Source organism: Lactuca saligna, chromosome 5, assembly GCF_052625555.1.
Source record: "Lactuca saligna cultivar CGN05327 chromosome 5, ASM5262555v1, whole genome shotgun sequence".
Taxonomy (NCBI): Eukaryota; Viridiplantae; Streptophyta; class Magnoliopsida; order Asterales; family Asteraceae; genus Lactuca; species Lactuca saligna.
The window spans coordinates 286,491,918-286,508,967 of NC_136421.1; the positions used below are offsets into that span (position 1 = coordinate 286,491,918).

The following is a 17,050-nucleotide window of genomic DNA, read 5'->3' on the forward strand; positions in this document are numbered from 1 at the left end:
CATAAACAACATATAATAAAAGTTAGGGAGAAAAAATCATACCCGTCACCACATTGGGTGCGGCGCGTGCCTCTTTAGTAGTCAACTGGAAGGCTCGACTCCTTACCACTGGAGCCTCCTGTTGGATTAGTGTCTAAGTCCATAAATATAAATGGTATGTACTTGACCCGACTCGGCATGGTCCATTTGGGTTGCATGACATCAGAACATTTGGATAGTCCGCTTGTGAGAAAAAGTCATTTGTGACATATTAATAATTTATAAGTTCTAATATATTAATATGAAATCATGTTATTTAATTTGTATTGATCAAGAATTAATTTGGACTTAATTCAGTGATCAAAAGAAACTAATTAACTATATGGGGATTGATTGTGTAAATCATTCATTCTTATATACGTGGGCTTATGATCGATGATTCCTTATGTTGGGTTTAACCCATGCAGTGACCCATGGATACTCCATGGAGGTTAAAACCCATGGAGCATAAGCAATGGGTAAAGTCATGGGTTACATGGTGTAACCCTAATGTGCACACTAGCTAAGGACCCCTTTAGCTCAAGAAATTGGCACTAGTGATACATATATGAGGGCTAGCCGATTTGAGCATGTGTGTGTCTTCTTTTCATGGTTATTCCAAATGTTGATGATGTTGTGTGAGCCATTTGAGGTGTCACACTTGGGGCACTAGGCTCTCGAGCTTCATGGAGCCAAGCTACATCAACAAGGTATGTATTCTATCTATTTTATTACCCAAGTATCAAAAGATTGTATGCTAGATAGGGTAATACCTTGGAATATTCATATTTGCATGTATTATAGAGAAAACATAGATCCAATGTATTTAGGGTTGCATGTACACTTAGGAGTGTTAGAATGCTCAAAACCCAACAGTGGTATCAGAGCCTAGGCTTGTTTTCTTGTTATACTTGCTTAAATTGCTGAAAAATCGAAGATTTGTGCTGTTTGTACAGGGGACTCGACAAGTCCATGAAGGGACTTGACGAGTCCAAGTACAAACTCATCCAACTCGCCAAGTTGGTTCATGCACTCGACGAGTTGGACCCCTTGACAGCATATCTTCGAGTTTTAAAGCTGGAATTGGTCTAGAATCATTACCTTAAGCTATTTTGGACTTTTAAAACCTATTTTTGAAGTGGTAATGATTATAGTAAACCAATTTCAAGGTTAAAATCAAAATTTCAAGATTTATGTAATTTTTGAAATCGTTGATATGGATTGGTCATGCTTATGAGTGTTGGTAGATCATATGAATTATTTATAAAAGTGTTTGTTATTTAATTCTTGATCTAAATGTATTTTAATGGAGTCCATAATTTGTCCTCAAGTTATTGATTACAAAAAGTTTTTTTTTGTGTTACCTTGTTTTATGAGTTATTTTAGATTAATGAAAAATATGTGTTAGTTGTTTTCAATCCAAATTAATCTTAAAGTTGTTCATAAAATGTGTTTTTGTAACTTGTCCTCAAGTTATATGAAAAGTCACATTTATGAATCTTAAAACTCATAAAAATGCCTTAGGTTACAAAAAATGAAGAGTCTTTTTCTTATAAATAATTTTTATGGCTCCATAACTTGTCCTCAATTTATGGATGTCCAAGAGTCTTTTAATTAAAAGTTTTTTTATTTAACTTTAATTAAACTCATAAGTTATGAAAATCCAAGAGATTTGAACAATTTCAAAACTTGTCATCAAGTTTTGGAATTTGTAAAGTTTTCTCATGAATTCTTTAGTTCCAAGTTAAGCCCTTAGAATTTTAAAAGTTAAAATTCAACCCTTATACTTTATAATATTATAAGTTAATAATATTTATATATATATATATGTATAAGGGCAAGTCGTCTTACCATTAGTAGACCTCATTCACGAAGCCAGTCTATAAGGGGGGTATAAAGTTACTGCCTATAAAATGACGGTTTAATGGGTGTCCACTCTCACCCACCACTTCCTTGACTGGTGGAGGGTCTTTAGCCAAACGGGTAGGACAAGGACTATAATTCTCCCTTCATTCAAAGTATTAATGATAAATATAAAGTAACTAAATGTTTTTATAATTTCCAATCTTAGTTACTTTAGAAAAATGTGAATGAGGTGCTAATCCATGAAATTACACTTTGCACTTTGCTTAAGTCGGTTAGTGGAGCGTGTGTGGTTAACCGACACATTAGCTTGATTTAACAAGGTAGGCAAATGGTAACTTAATATTTATCATAGTATCGGTGGAGCGTGTGTGGTTAACCGTCACATCGATTAAGGGGTAAATATTATGGGTACCAAGTAATTTGCATGATTACTTCACACCTTGTTTTGTGATCCTCGGCATCCCAGTCACAAAACCTGAAGGGCACACTCGAGATTGTAACATGCCATTGAACAGTTCAATGAATCTCAAAAGATCTAGGAGTTTCAAATCCAATTAAAAAACCTAATAAATTATTTCGTTTTTCATGGTGGAAATTAGTGAATCGTCATTCACCTACCTTTAAAATATTCTATAGCTTGGATTACGACATCCCTCTTCTAAGTTATAAAATATTGTGTTGGGTCATAGCCTTAATATTTCATATTGGGTGTTATATTAAGGATTCTAAATCAACTATCTTGAATATCTCCCAAAATATGTCTAGTTCAGATATCTATGATCTTCCCAAATCTCTTGGAACTTCACTTCCTCCACCTCCTCCAATTATTCTCCCTAACCCACAAGTTCAAGGTCACTCAATCCCTATTGGCAAGCAAGGTCTATGTGTGATTGCATCTTGGAGATGAAGGCACATATTGACAAGTCGGGAGAGTTGGGTGTCAATGTCTTATACTAAATTTTCATATACAAGAACAAATGGATATTTTCATACGTAAATCTGTTTTATACTAAATTTTGGTGAGACATTTCACGTACTTTCGAGTATGCATTTTAAGTCTTGTATTATATACCATAATCCCTTGTAGGGGGAGCGTGATACTTGTGTATAGATCTATACGGGATTGATAATCCCACACCTAAGCTGTTAGCTACAACTAGGCCGGCAGGCCTGCGGTGACAAACGTCATAACTTTCCAACGCCTGAAGAACGTTGATATAGGCATCCTGGTTAAGTAGCATGGTTATAAGACTCACATGGAGTATTAAAAACACATTGATTTACGAGTTTTTTTCAAATGCCTTAACGATTTACACATAAAACTACTATTTTAGGCATGAAAAGCACTATTCCATTACAGTTTTGGAACAATCAATCTACCATCTACTATAGTAGAAAATATGGGATTTTCTTGGAACATTTAACATGAACAAACCATTTTCATTCTTTTTCATATAAACATTGTCACTAAATACTTATGAACTCACCAACTTAAATGCTGACGTACTCTTTCAAAACCACTTGTATTTCTCAGGGATTCAGTAATATAAGTAAACTGCAGCTTTTGAAGAAGGGACGTTGCGGCGTTAGTTTAATTTCATTTTAAACATCATATTGTAATTGCTTTTGAAACAAGTACCTTTCAAACAATGTAAAATTTTAAATTATCTATGTGTTGGTTGTATTGATTTCTTTACTATGTATTCAATTGTTGCGATACTACATGAAGTCATCCGCCCTTGAACAATTCCGCCGTTCTGGTTTGGGGGTGTGACAACGTTCTTTATATGTGTGGAACCTTTATAAAATATGATAACACTTGGTTAAGATTACTCCTTCTGAATAATATTCCATCAAAAACTCATTTTTGATGCTTATTGTCTCTAAATTGACTAGCCCGAATATGTGGGCGTTACACCGGGACTTCGGCCTGACTGAACCCTTTTGCAGGGCCTTCAGTTTATCTGGACCCCACTGGGTATGTTGGCCTTCAACACAAAGCAGGACCGCCTCAACCCAACCCCCAATCAAACAAACATGTAAACATAAATATCATACGCTAGCATATATAACAGTCAAACCAATCTAACAGATCACTAATCATAGCAACATCCAATAACCAGGATACAGACCTAGTCGGCCACTAACATAGCATCATCCTATATACCAGGATACCAAACTAACCAGGTCAGTAATCATATCACCATCCTAACAACTAGAATGTAAATCAATAAGCATATCATGCAATAACCCAGATACAAATCCGTAAAGGGCTGACATTGGTACCTTTGACCCTGTTAGTATAGTGAGGACAACTCACCTCGCAAGTAGTGCTGAAATGAACTGAAAGTCTCTGATCGCTGTCTCACCAAAAATCCCAAACTTTCCAAATAATACATACTAAGTCAATACATGGATATCAATCTTGACTAAGGGTCCACATAATCCATTTTGTCTTTTATCTTTATAGGGCCAAGGCCCAAATGCCAAATCTGTGATCTTAAAAGTCCATATATCCAAGGCCCATTAATGGATTAACTTTCCCAATTGGGCCTAACTTCCTAATTAGTCCTCAATCTAGGATACATTATCAAAATTGGCCCAAAACTCAATTATTCAGAGAGTCCAGCATGGCCCAAGTCCAATTAGTCTAAAGACAGCCTAAACCTCGAAGCCCAATTCGTTAAAAGTCCAACAGAGGGCGTACGCAGGGCGTACTCCTCTGGTATGCTGATCGTACTTCCGTTTTGCGTTGACCATCATCGGGGTGGTTGACTCAGTATGCTGGGTGTACAGAAACTACGCAGGGAATACACGAATTTTACCAAAACTCTAATAAGTGCTAAATGACTTAAGCACTTAAGCCCAAACTTCAGATCCATCGAGCAAATGTGCCTAAGTCTCATAAAGTCTTGAACTTTAAGGCTTTGGACGTCCAAAAAGTTCTTAATACACGATCTTAATGCATTAAGACCTTGTTACTCCATACATGAGACACCTTTAACTATTAGGACATCATTTTTGTCACTTGGGGACCCCTTCTAGGGTCTAAAATGACAACTTATCTTGTTCAAATCATATCATACACCAACTTGGGACTTTTGGGACAAGAAATGGTTCCATAAAGCTAGCATGGCAAGATCTATATCATACAAGCATAAAGTTTGAAGCTTTTTACCTTCTGGAGCTTCTAGGGCATGGAGAAACTTCAAATCTACAAGCTTGTCCTCCTTCTCCAACTTCTTGATGCAACACCTTCTTCTCCAACTACTCAAAGAACACTCTATTGGCTCACACACTCAAGAAAAAGATTAGGGTTTGGGGAAAACGACTCAAATCTATGGAGGCTAAGGTAAGAGGGGGTTATGAGCTTATAAGGACGTTTATATACCACTCAAACCCTAATTATCAGGGTTTGCATCTGACGTGAGTACGCTTAGCGTACACAATTATACACCCAGCATACTATGTCGTGCCTAGTACGCTTAGCATACCTTATGTACACTTAGAATACTAGCCTTGTTCTAAAAGTTGCAACTTTAGCCCTTAGGCTCCTCATGGGTCGACTCTTCTAACCCCAAGGGACGACAAATGACAAATTAATAATAGAAGAGAGGATTTGGAAATACCTGCAAAATCTCGGGATGTTACATTTATGATATTGTTCTATTTGTATGGTGTTGGTATTTTGGGGGAACTCAGTAAGCTTTGGCTTACAGTTGTGGATTTTGTTTCAGGTACTTCGGATGACCACGAGATAGCGAAGGCTTGATCGTGCACCTCCTCACATTTTATGTCATGATTTCTGGGATTCTCTGTTGATATACTATTTTGAAAACAATTTCTAAGCAATGAATGGTTTTGTGATATTTAAAAAGTTTAAAATTTTCATGAATTTTATGGATGGCAATGCATGTCTTGAAACCGAACTAGGTCAAAAATTGGGGATTTATGATCTAATCTTTATGCATGGCATCAAAACTTGACTATAGCCCAAATCCAAGAATTTATTAGATCATCTTGACTTGGTGATTCATAAAGTTGCAAACTTTATGAGATCTCACCATTCCAATCTTCAAAAGCAAGAAGCTAAAGGGACAAAACTCAAGATCTAGCAACATGGAAGGATAAAAAATCGGATCTTGGACACTTACAAAGGTCTAGAAGAGTGCCAAACTAAAGATGAGGGTTTGCTTGCTGGATCTTTGCTTCCTTCTTCTAACTTCTTCCTTCTTTGGCTTCAAAAACACCACACCAACTTACAAATGAGAGAGAAGAATGATTAGGGTTTTCAAGGATCGATGGAGGCTGATAAAAGGCCAACTCTTAGGACTTAAGGGGACTATATAGGGTACAAACCCCTAAAAATTAGGGTTTTCTCAACGAGCCACCAACACACCGTGTTTTACATACCAACACGTCGTGTTGGTCCATAATATTACGCGAACCAAGAGTTCCTCAACACGTCATGGTGGGGCTTCACCATGCCATGTTCCAAAGGAAAATCATACATAAATGGCAATAAATTTCATACCTATAAATCGGGATGTTACAATCTCATTACTGAACTGCTTCCTTAAACTGATCTCTTTGACCCCCATTTGATCTGCTTTCTTCATAACACTTGACAATAAATGCAACACTGACAATTAGTTCATCAGTGATATTTTCACCTCTCTCATCACCTTGATCTGAGGCATCTGAGTAACTGATGAGCTTCATTGTTTCCTTTCAAGAAACCAAGGTTATAGACTTTTCCTTGCTTGAGTCCTTCATGATGTCTTTACGAAGAGATTTTGTCTCTTCGTAATTTTGCATATTACCAAACAACGAGTTTAGATCCATGACACTGATCTTTTTACTATTCTTAAGGACATCAACGTGATGTTCCTAACTTTTCCCAAGAGAGTCGAGGAACTTTAGAACTAGCTGAGAAGAATGCTTGATAATTCTCAGCCTGCGTATATCATTAACCAAGAAATTAAACCTACTAAAGGTTTGGGTTAGAGACTCACCTTGTTGAGAAAAGAAGTTCCCATATCTCCGATTGAGATTGCTGATAGTTGTGGCATGAACTTCCACGGTGCCTTCATAAGCCAATGTTAGCATATCCATCATCTCTTGAGTTGACTCACAGTTCTGCATAAGATGATATATGTGATAGGGAAGAGAGTTTCCTATGTCGGCTCTAGCTTTCACATCAAGACTAAGCAATTTCTTATCACCATCGTCATAGCTAGTCTCTGGTTTTTGCTTCAAAGGACCAACAGGAGCATTGTTGACCATGGACTGATACATAGGAACGTGAGGACCTTTTTCAACAATATTGCACATCTCATAGTCCATAGTTTGAAGAAAAAGCATGACCTTTATTATCCATAGGGCGAAGTTATGCTCATTGAATGGAGGGATCTTGTTGAGACCAAAGGATTTGAAATTATTGGAAGTCGACATGATCACTTGAGTGTATCAACAAACCCGCTCTGATACCAATTGAAGGTTTGTGTCGATCGGATACACTTCAAGTATAACAAACAAGAACAAAATTACTAAGCAAACAAAGAACAAAAAAGTAAATAACACAAAGATTTCACCAAAATTGTATTTCACTAAGAAAGGAGTTGTTTTCAACAAGAAAACAAGGTTGTCACAAAGACAGTCACCAAGACGATTAACGACACCAAGCCGTTTCACATTTTAGGGTTTAGCCCTAATGTTGAATATATACTAATCTATACAAGTATATCCCTTGATTAAATGTATTGTATCTAATCTATACTAAGAACTGATCTTCATAACAAAGATAACGAATCTGCTATCTATTCTATACTTATCTGTACCATTACCTAATATACAAAAGTTACATAGAATAAACATCTACACGCTGACGCTGATAGACTTGAGATGCTGACGCTGATGCTGAAGTAGATAGTTGCATTGGCAGATAACGTATGACGTGTTTGACTCATCAGTTCATAAGCTATGACCTTACATTACAACACTAATTACAAGAGTTAAGTCAAGTTACATGCCTCATCTTTCAAGTCTTAAAGGTCGATTCTATTCTTTAAAATTCTTAAGCTTCAATCTAATCTTTCAAATAGAAATACCTGCTTAATTATAGTTATTTAATTTATTTTGAAATCTAATTATTTAATGAAATTTATGGATGTTAAAACTAAATTCTTAAAAACCTTTCGGTATGCAATGTACCACACACTGTGATATATGACGTGGCACCGCGGTGTGTGGTAAACACCGCACCAACTGACATATCTTTTGCACGTTATCATTTCACCACAGGGGAAATATAATCCTACCCCTCAAAGATAGTACTTTGTGCATAAAAATGTGTAATGTAGTGAGTGTGGTAAGATGTGATATGACACTCATCAGTTTTATGGAATGGAGATAAAACAACATGACAGACCAAATGTGTAGTAAGGTGAGTGACCACACCCACTGACCTAAAAAATAGTAATTCCAATACATCCTCGTTTTATTACATCATTATTAGTTTTATTTATTTTATTTTTAATTTTTTATGTTTTAATTCTTACATTTCCACACCACCATAACTGTGAATACTATTCAAATTGCACACACATTTACAACATATCTAGTGTATGTTTTTTTTTTTTTTTGAAACGACAAACTATCTACAATCTACTCCTAAATAACCACCTATATCTCCACAGAAACTTGAACCCTGACCTCTCCTATATGGTCACTCCGTACCGCTAAACCATTAGCGGTATGTTTGTTGACCACTATGTTCGAGTCATAATTTCTTAGATGAGCTATTTGTCGGATATCCTGTGTAATTTTAGGATCGACACGCGTAATTGGATATTTAACAAACAAGAAAAAATATAACACACTTAAAAACATATATGTTTTTTTTTGGTTATTTTTGTGATTAGTCCTAAAATTTAATAAATAAATAGTAGTAAATCAAATTTCTTTTACTAATTTTGTTAAGATTGCATAAACTATAGTTGCAAGATATATGGGAGGTTGCAAAAGTCACCCTTTGCTTTTGTTGTTTCCAATTTATGTCTCTAGCAAAGCAAAGCGACTGATACGGAACCAAAAGCAGCGTGGATCCTCATCCTCCCGTCCTCGTTGGCTAGCCAAAGCCTTTTTCTCTCTTCTTCTTGGCTCAATCTTGACTCCGTAGTCCGTTTCCTTTTACTTCATCGCCGTCGTTTACCGTCGGAGATATCAATTAAATCACATAGACGCCCATAGCCACACAGCAACGTAGGATCGTCGTTCTCATTCATCGCTCCCTGAAAAATTCACGGAGATGGCGATGACAGTTGAAGGTGAGCCACTTCTAATTTTCAGTTTGCAGTTACCTTCTTCATCCAATTGTATTGTTCGTTTTTTTTGTTAATTTAAACCTAGAAGATGATGATGATGTTATTTAGAAGCCGTGTGGGTAACAGTCGCAATCGAATTTTGGGGCTAATATCCAAGTTCAAATTGATATCAGTTTTAACTTCTATTTTTGATCAAATACGGATCGACACATCAAAGATCATCAAGAATTACAACAAATAGATATACGTAGGCGTATAATTTATAATTAAATCCAAAAGTCAATTTTCCTCTCTGGAATGGAAGGCATACAAGCTAGTTATGCATTACTCGTAACACTATTGGGAGGTTGCTTAGGGTTAACTGAGTATAGATTCTAAGAAGTTCGAGAACATTAAAACAACTCTATGTAAGCTTTACTGGAACTTCGTTTCTATCTGGGTATTAGAGAAGCCAAATAAAGGGCACATAAGACATTAGACATGGATGGTTTGTACTTTGTAGTTGCATTCAATATCTGGGAGTGGTGAAACACTTTCAGGTTTTCAATTCCCAAAGTATTTACATAGCTGTTTCATTTATGCTTCTTTTTCTCTCAACTTGTTCATAGAGAAAGAATAGTTCCAATCTCGGAAAAAGTGGATCAAAAACCAGTTAGTTTCCTGATAGGTGTTTGTAGCCTTATTCTCACATACTTCTGACACTACACAAAAAAGATTATCTTGTAGTTTATACATTACATCTATTAGTATATATATAAATGCAGTAATTTCGTATATGATGGACCTGAGTTAACTCAGTGTCAACTCGTGCATACACCTGACTCACTCACTATGAGTACTAACCAACTTCTAGTCATTGGATACTTAATCAAATTAACTACAATGATTGGATACTTCTAGATAAAGTTGATTTGTTTTGTCCTTTTTATAGAAATTAATTTCTTCATTTCAGCCATCTTTTACTATTCCTGATTTTGACTTTCCTCCCTTTTTTTTGCATGTGTGCTATTGCTCTCGTGGATCATTACCTAACTCTACAGTGTAAGCTCTTAATCTTTAAGACACAAGTATATATATATATATACACACACACACACACAAATAAATGAAAGTACATTGCTATTTCTTGCATTTAATGTTTGACAGAGATCTCTAACACCACATTCCTTTTCAGGCTTGCTGGACTTGCCCTTATGTTTTCATCAAGTTTCCTTCTACAAGTTCTGGTAGGGTTAATTGTATAAAATAATATATTTCAGTAATAAAACATCTAGTTTAAAATATAATTTATTTGGTTTCATTCAGGCTTGTGCAATATACAGCAACTGGTGGCCAATGTTATCAGGTATTTAACATTTTTGAATATTAGTTTTTGCAATTTATAAAAATTAACATGGAACTAAATTATCATTTTGCAGCACTTATGTATGTATTGGTCCCCATGCCATGCATGTTCTTTGGTGGCGGGTCCACTGAATATTTACTCACACGGGATGGCGGCGGGTAACTATTTCTCTTCTCAAATATTGCTAAAAATAGCAACCTACTTTCATTCATTTTTTTGATTATTATTTTAGAATCATACTTTTTTTTTAAAGAAACAAATAAAAGAAATATATGTTTCTATTTGTTTAAGTTGATAAGATGTGAGATGACATGTATGACAGGTGGATAGATGCTGCAAAATTCCTAACAGGGGCATCAACAGTGGGGAGTTTAGCAATCCCGATAATTCTAAGGCATGCACATCTGATAAGCACTGGAGCAATGTTGATTGAATTCATGTCTTTTTTTATATTTGTGTGTACTGTTATGTGCTTTCATCGTGCAAGTCTTGAAGATGAATGGTGATACGCAAAAGTCAACAACTATCAAGGTCAACAAATTAAAAATATGTAAATCTAGAAAGAGGTGTGACTTAATTTTGTTTTGACTTACATTTGTGTTGAAATTTGAAATGACTAGTCTTTTCTTTGGTTGGGGCTTGGAGAAGTAAAATAAGATTGTTATTTCCACATCTTTACATGGTGTTTGTTAAATCAATGGTTTACATAAATACATCATATAAATGATATGATTCACTAAAGTGTAACAAAAGTATGAGAACATCTACAACATTTGAACAAGTTCCTCATAATATGTATTTTCCCTTGAATACATATTCGTTAAATGATATGATTCACTAAAGTGGAACAAAAGTATGAGAACATCCACAACATTTGAACAAGTTCCTCATAGTATGTATTTTCCCTTGAATACATATTCATCAACGAGAGCATAGATACAAGCAGCTACATAGCCGAATACATACATTGGGCTTGGGCTAACAATACTAGGCTAAATACAATACTAGTGTATATATATATCCGCTAACATCCACCCCCACCCCCACCCCAGTTTGATCGGGATGAGAATTCCGAACTTTCAAACTGGTGTTGAGTGGAAGAAGACGCGTAAAAAGCTCTAACTGCGTTACAGACTATTAGATCATGAACAATGACCGAGTATATATAGGCCCAAGGCGGGTCACATGACCCACCTAAGTTCTTTTCTTTTATAACAAACAATATATAAAAAATAATTCACCTACTTTAAATTTTATGAGTGAACATATAGAGATAAAGCAAGACTTTTTTTTTTTTTTTTTGCCTATCTTTTATATCTAGTAACAGAAATATTTAGTTCCCTTAGAATATTACCTCTTAATAAATAACTCAATACAACTTAAAATTAGATTAAAAAAAAGCAAAATCGTGAATATCGATTCATCGTTCAAACGTTGTCCCTCAACACTATGCACGAATGAAGACATAAGTAGAAAAAAAAACTTCAACTCTTCATGGTCACCATTGTCGTTCACTATCGACCCAACCCGCTAATAATAATTTTTTTACGCGTTCATATAATCGGTTTAATTTAAATAATGAACCATGTGAGTTTTCGTTCTAGACTCGCCACTGAAAATGAATATCAATCTCGATGAGTTTTGTTTGTTGGTATTGAACTGGGTTCGATGTAATGTAAACCGAACTGGTATTGTCACAATAGACACTAATATCTTTGGTAGGCGAACATCGAAGCTCTTGAAGTAAATTACGCACCTAACATGTCTATACAAAAACGTTGGCGATGATGCAATACTCCGCCTCTACATTGGACCGATAAATGACCCCTTGACGTTTGAATGACCATGATATAAGATTATCACCAAGAAACACACAATATTATGATGTGAAGCGTCGATATACTGGGCACCCGCCCCAGTTGACGTCTGAGTAGGCACGAAGGTCAGACGACGAAGAAACATGAAGTTGAAGACTGTGGTACAAGGTACCTCTGATATAGTGCAAAATATGTTTGAGAGTAGGCATGTGAGGCTCACGTGGGTGATTCATGAATAAACAGATCTGATGAACTACAAAGACAATGTCTGATCGAGTAAAAGTGAGGTACATAAGAGCACCATCCAGGATGTGAAACAAAGAGGGGTCAACAATAGTAAGTAGCATCCAACTTATGTGTAGTTTCTGCCAGTGTACGTATGGGATTACACTAACATATATGAGCCCTGTCAAGAATCTCGGATGCATATTTTACTGGGATAGAAAGAGACACTAAGACGACCGAGTAACAAAAATACCAAGAAAATAATTGAGAGCTCCAAGATCAGTCATGGAAAGCTCTTCTGAGGTGAGAGATGATACACACAAGTAGAGACATAGATGATGCAGTCAACATAATGTCATCAACATGTAGTAATAAGTTGGTATTATCGGCTCCATGATGGTAGATAAATATAGGGGTATCCATGAGACTGTGATGAAAGCTCATTCGTAGGGAATGTTGAGCGAACTGTTGATACCAGGCTCGTGAAGCCTGTTTAAGGACATATAAGGATCGTTGAAGGTGGAATACATAATATGGATGCTGAGGGTCTCGGAATCCCAAGGCTGATACATGTTAAATTTCTCGTGAAGATGGTCATGAAGAAATGCATTCTTCACATCAAGCTGATGAATGGACCAGTGCCTAGAGATTGATAGGCTGGGAACAATGCATATAGTTGTCGGTTTCACAACCAGGCTAAAAGTCTCATCACAATCGATCCCCTGTTGTTGAATGAGATCGTTTGCTACTAATCACGCTTTATAGCGAGATAAAGAACCATTGGCATTAAACTCATGTTTGAATAACCACATAGAACGAACCATATTGTCTCTCGATGGATGTGGCACAAGGACCCAAGTACCCTTTGTATCAAGAGTATTATATTCATTGTTCATGGATTTATGCTCGTTTAGATCTTTCAAAGCCTCTGTGTGTGGCCTTGGGATAGAGGATTGAGGTATAGAATAGAGATTGAAGCGGTCAATGGGTTTCACAATGTCACTTCTAGATCTAGTGTGCATGTGTTAAGTAAGAGGAGGAGGGGGACCTCATAAGTGGAAGGTGAAGGGGTTAGAGGCGGGGAAGTAGGTCCAACCTCGAGATGATGGGGATAAGTAGGGGTATTAGTGGTGGTGGGGATGGGTGACGCAATGGTAGCGGGAATATAGTGTACTATCTGATGAGGATTATGTAACATCCCAAAAATCATGACCAAAAATTTCATTTTTAATCATTAAATAAACCATAGTTATCAAAATCATTCCATCCAAAAACATGAGTCATAGTATCAAATCATAGTATCATATCAAAAGACATGTCAATATATCAAAGTAAAACATCACATGCTAAACATAATGGTGTGTGCATTGCAGTCATCCCGAGCTCTTCCTTTTGCTACCGGAAGTACTTGAAACCAAAACTGAAAACTATAAGCACGAAGCTTAATGAATTTCCCCCAAACTACCACATACCATACACATAATCATGCTACTAGGAGATACAGGCCCCACCCACACTCGGCTAACTAAGAGATATGGGCCTCGCCCACACTCTACTAACTATGAGATACGGGCCTCGCCCACACTCAACTATCTATGAGATACGGGCCTCGCCCACACTCAAATACCAAGCAAACATACAAGTATCACACAGAAAACAAGTATAACAAAATATCAATCAGTTCTATATCCATACCCAAATAATGCTATGAGATACGGGCCTTGCCTACACTCAGCTATCTATGAGATACAGACCTCGCCCATACTTAACTACTAACCAATACAAATAACATATATGGGCTGACCTTGGTGCCTTCGACCCGTTCAAACCAGGAGAAAACTCACTTCACCGTCGGATGATAGCTGAAACGTCTCTGTTTGAAATCAACTCTACTCACTCCCTGAACCAAAACACCCCTTAGATGCCATTCCATACTCATAACCCTTAAGGGTCTACTCCCTTCAACTCGTCGAGTTCTCATGAATCACATAATCGTTTTTGGGTCTAAAATTATGGTTTATACATTACTTTTCTAGGAAAATGTATTTTTATGTCTAGGACTGTAAACATCTTGGTGTTTACGGTTGTATATGTGTTTACGGCCGTGAACAGGTTTACGGCCGTAAACATGTTCACGGCCCATGTCTCATATATATATATATATATATATATATATATATATATATATAGGGTGAGGGGTGCTTGAGAGTAAGGCTAGAGAAGTGAGAGCATATTGTAGAAAGAGAAAGTTAGAGAGAAGAGAGGAGCTTTAGTGTGTGTGAATCTTGTATCTGGATCTTCATTCATATCAAATTATACAAGATTCATCATCTTCTTCTTCTCCTTCTTCTTCATTAGATCTGACATCATCCGTTTGATCGGGGTTCCTCACCATCAAACGGATCTGATTGATACACAAGCAGATTTGGGGACTTACAATTGGTATCAGAGCTTGGATTGTATCAATCAATTTTGTTAGATCTGGAGCTTATTTGATCTTATTTTTGAAGGATTTCTACGTTTTTGGATAGATCTTGGCAAAATAAGGGGGGGGGGGGGGGTTTCTTTGCGTTTTTCATAAAAACAATTTTTGATCGAGTTTTGGAGCAAAAAAGGGTAAAAATCGTTGTTTTTGGTTGTAACCAGCGAGGGGGGGGGGGGTGTACAACCAACAACTAGGGTTACCGAAGATTTATAGCCTCGGAGTTTACAGCCTCGCCTCAGGTTTACGGCTCAGCAACATCACACGTGTACGGTCGGGGTTTGCAGTCTTCGCCTCGGATTCGTGGTCAGCCTCGCATAGGATCCAAAGTTCGCACCGTGTTCATTTAAAAAAAGGGGGGGAACCAATTTTGGGGGTGCCAGGTTTCGAACCCTGGTTACCTGCATTCACAAAAAAGGTGTCTTAGCAGTTGGGCTAGACTACTTGTTGATTTAAACCTTTGCGTTTTAATTCAAAAGGATTCTCCAGTTCGACTAATTTCGCAAATTTGACACTTTTAGCCCAATATTCAAATTTCTTTTATTTTTAAATTCTATTTTCTTCCAAAAATTTTAGCTTTTAATTTTTAAATTTCTAAATTTACCTTTGACCTCAAATTTTGACTTTGATTTTTCAAGTTTGACCTTTGATTTTAAACTTTGACTTTCCCGGTTAACCTTCAAAATTTCAAATTTAGCTTTTCGGTTTGCCCTTTAAGTTTGACTTCTTGAATTTGACTTTTAAGGTTGACTTTTGAGTTTTTAGTCAAAGATTTTTTTTAAAAAAATGAGTTCTGCATCCATTCCGGTAAATGAAGTTTCATGTAACATCTCGAGTTCAGGAGTGCAAGTTCAGGGTTCAAAGTGTAAATTTGAAGGGCAACTCGGCGAGTCCATGGGTGGACTCGACGAGTAGGGTCGCGACTCAGGTCGCGTGTTAAGTGGCCAACTCGACAAGTCCAAAGCTGGACTCGGCGAGTAGGCCCTGTGCGAAGAAAACCCTAATTTCGGGGAATGAGCCCTATATAAAGGACATTATACCCTCTCCCCAGCCTCCTTACCTTCCCTTGAAGTCCAGAAAACCCTAGAAGTGTGATTGTGAAGGATTTGAGTGCTTTTGATTCTTGGAGAAGTGATTTAGATTAAGATCTTGGAAAGTTAGGAGGCTTGGAGCAAAGGGCTTTATTTAGATTCAGATTTCCTTGTTGTTGGGGCTCCCTTTTAAGGTATTATCTCGTTTTGTGGGTTGCTATTCATCTAGATTCATCATTTTTGGGTTGTATGGAAAGTTTGGCTTGTGGTATTTAGAGTTTGAAGGGTAGATCTGAGGTTGCCACCTCAAATCTGGAATGGAGAAGGTCTAGGGTGCATTAAAGTCCTTGTTATTGAATGATTGGTGAAGCCATCTTGTCCCAAACCCTAGCCCTAGAGTGTAAAATGCCTAGATCTCTTTAGATTCACGTAAAGTTTGCCACTTTACGTGATGGAAGGGTTGTAGAAGGGTAGATCTACATTTTGGATCAATTGCATGGCCTGAAAGGCTTTTGTATGGGTTAAGAACAAGTGGTACTTGACGAGTCACAAGGGTGTACTCGACGAGTTGCTTGAAGGCGGGTAGGAACTCGACAAGTTTGAAGAACAACTCAGCAAGTTGGTTGAAGATAGCCTTAGACTCGGCGAGTCTGTTCTTGAGGTCTTAGCTTTTCCTGGTTAAGCTAAGAATCGGTGAGTCAAGGGATGACTCAGTGAGTTGGAAGGGGGTCCTTTTCAGCGTTGGGGGACTCGGCGAGTCAACGAGCTGACTCGGGGAGTAGGGTCAGCCAGAAGGTTGACTTTGACCAAGAGCTGACCAGTTGACTTCTAAGGGCATTTTGGTAATTGTTAGCCTTTGTTTTGAGTTCAGTGTTGGTGCTAGCCAGTGGTGGAGATCGTGTTAGTGGTCGGAGCATCTCGATCTTATCTTTCCAGTCAGC

The 17,050-nt window shown here is 37.1% G+C and overlaps 1 protein-coding gene across 1 annotated transcript; it reads left to right on the top strand.

Annotated features, from left to right (window-relative positions):
- Window positions 1-8,916: 8,916 nt before the first annotated feature.
- Window positions 8,917-11,226, top strand: LOC145048115 (Vacuolar protein sorting 55 (VPS55) family protein). Its single transcript, XM_078996534.1, has 5 exons — window positions 8,917-10,250; window positions 10,384-10,435; window positions 10,515-10,554; window positions 10,628-10,712; window positions 10,877-11,226. Exons 2-5 carry the CDS (start codon window positions 10,403-10,405, stop codon window positions 11,058-11,060), a joined length of 342 nt encoding a protein of 113 aa, XP_078852660.1. The 5' UTR covers window positions 8,917-10,250; window positions 10,384-10,402; the 3' UTR covers window positions 11,061-11,226.
- Window positions 11,227-17,050: the final 5,824 nt, after the last annotated feature.

What these genes read in the sequence shown, in the direction of transcription:
- LOC145048115 (XM_078996534.1), top strand. Translation starts at nt 10,403, where the DNA reads ATGTTTTCATCAAGTTTCCTTCTACAAGTTCTG. An exon ending in GTTTCCTTCTACAAGTTCTG is followed by an intron (nt 10,436 to 10,514) that starts GTAGGGTTAATT and finishes GGTTTCATTCAG; the next exon opens with GCTTGTGCAATATACAGCAA. An exon ending in CTCACACGGGATGGCGGCGG is followed by an intron (nt 10,713 to 10,876) that starts GTAACTATTTCT and finishes CATGTATGACAG; the next exon opens with GTGGATAGATGCTGCAAAAT.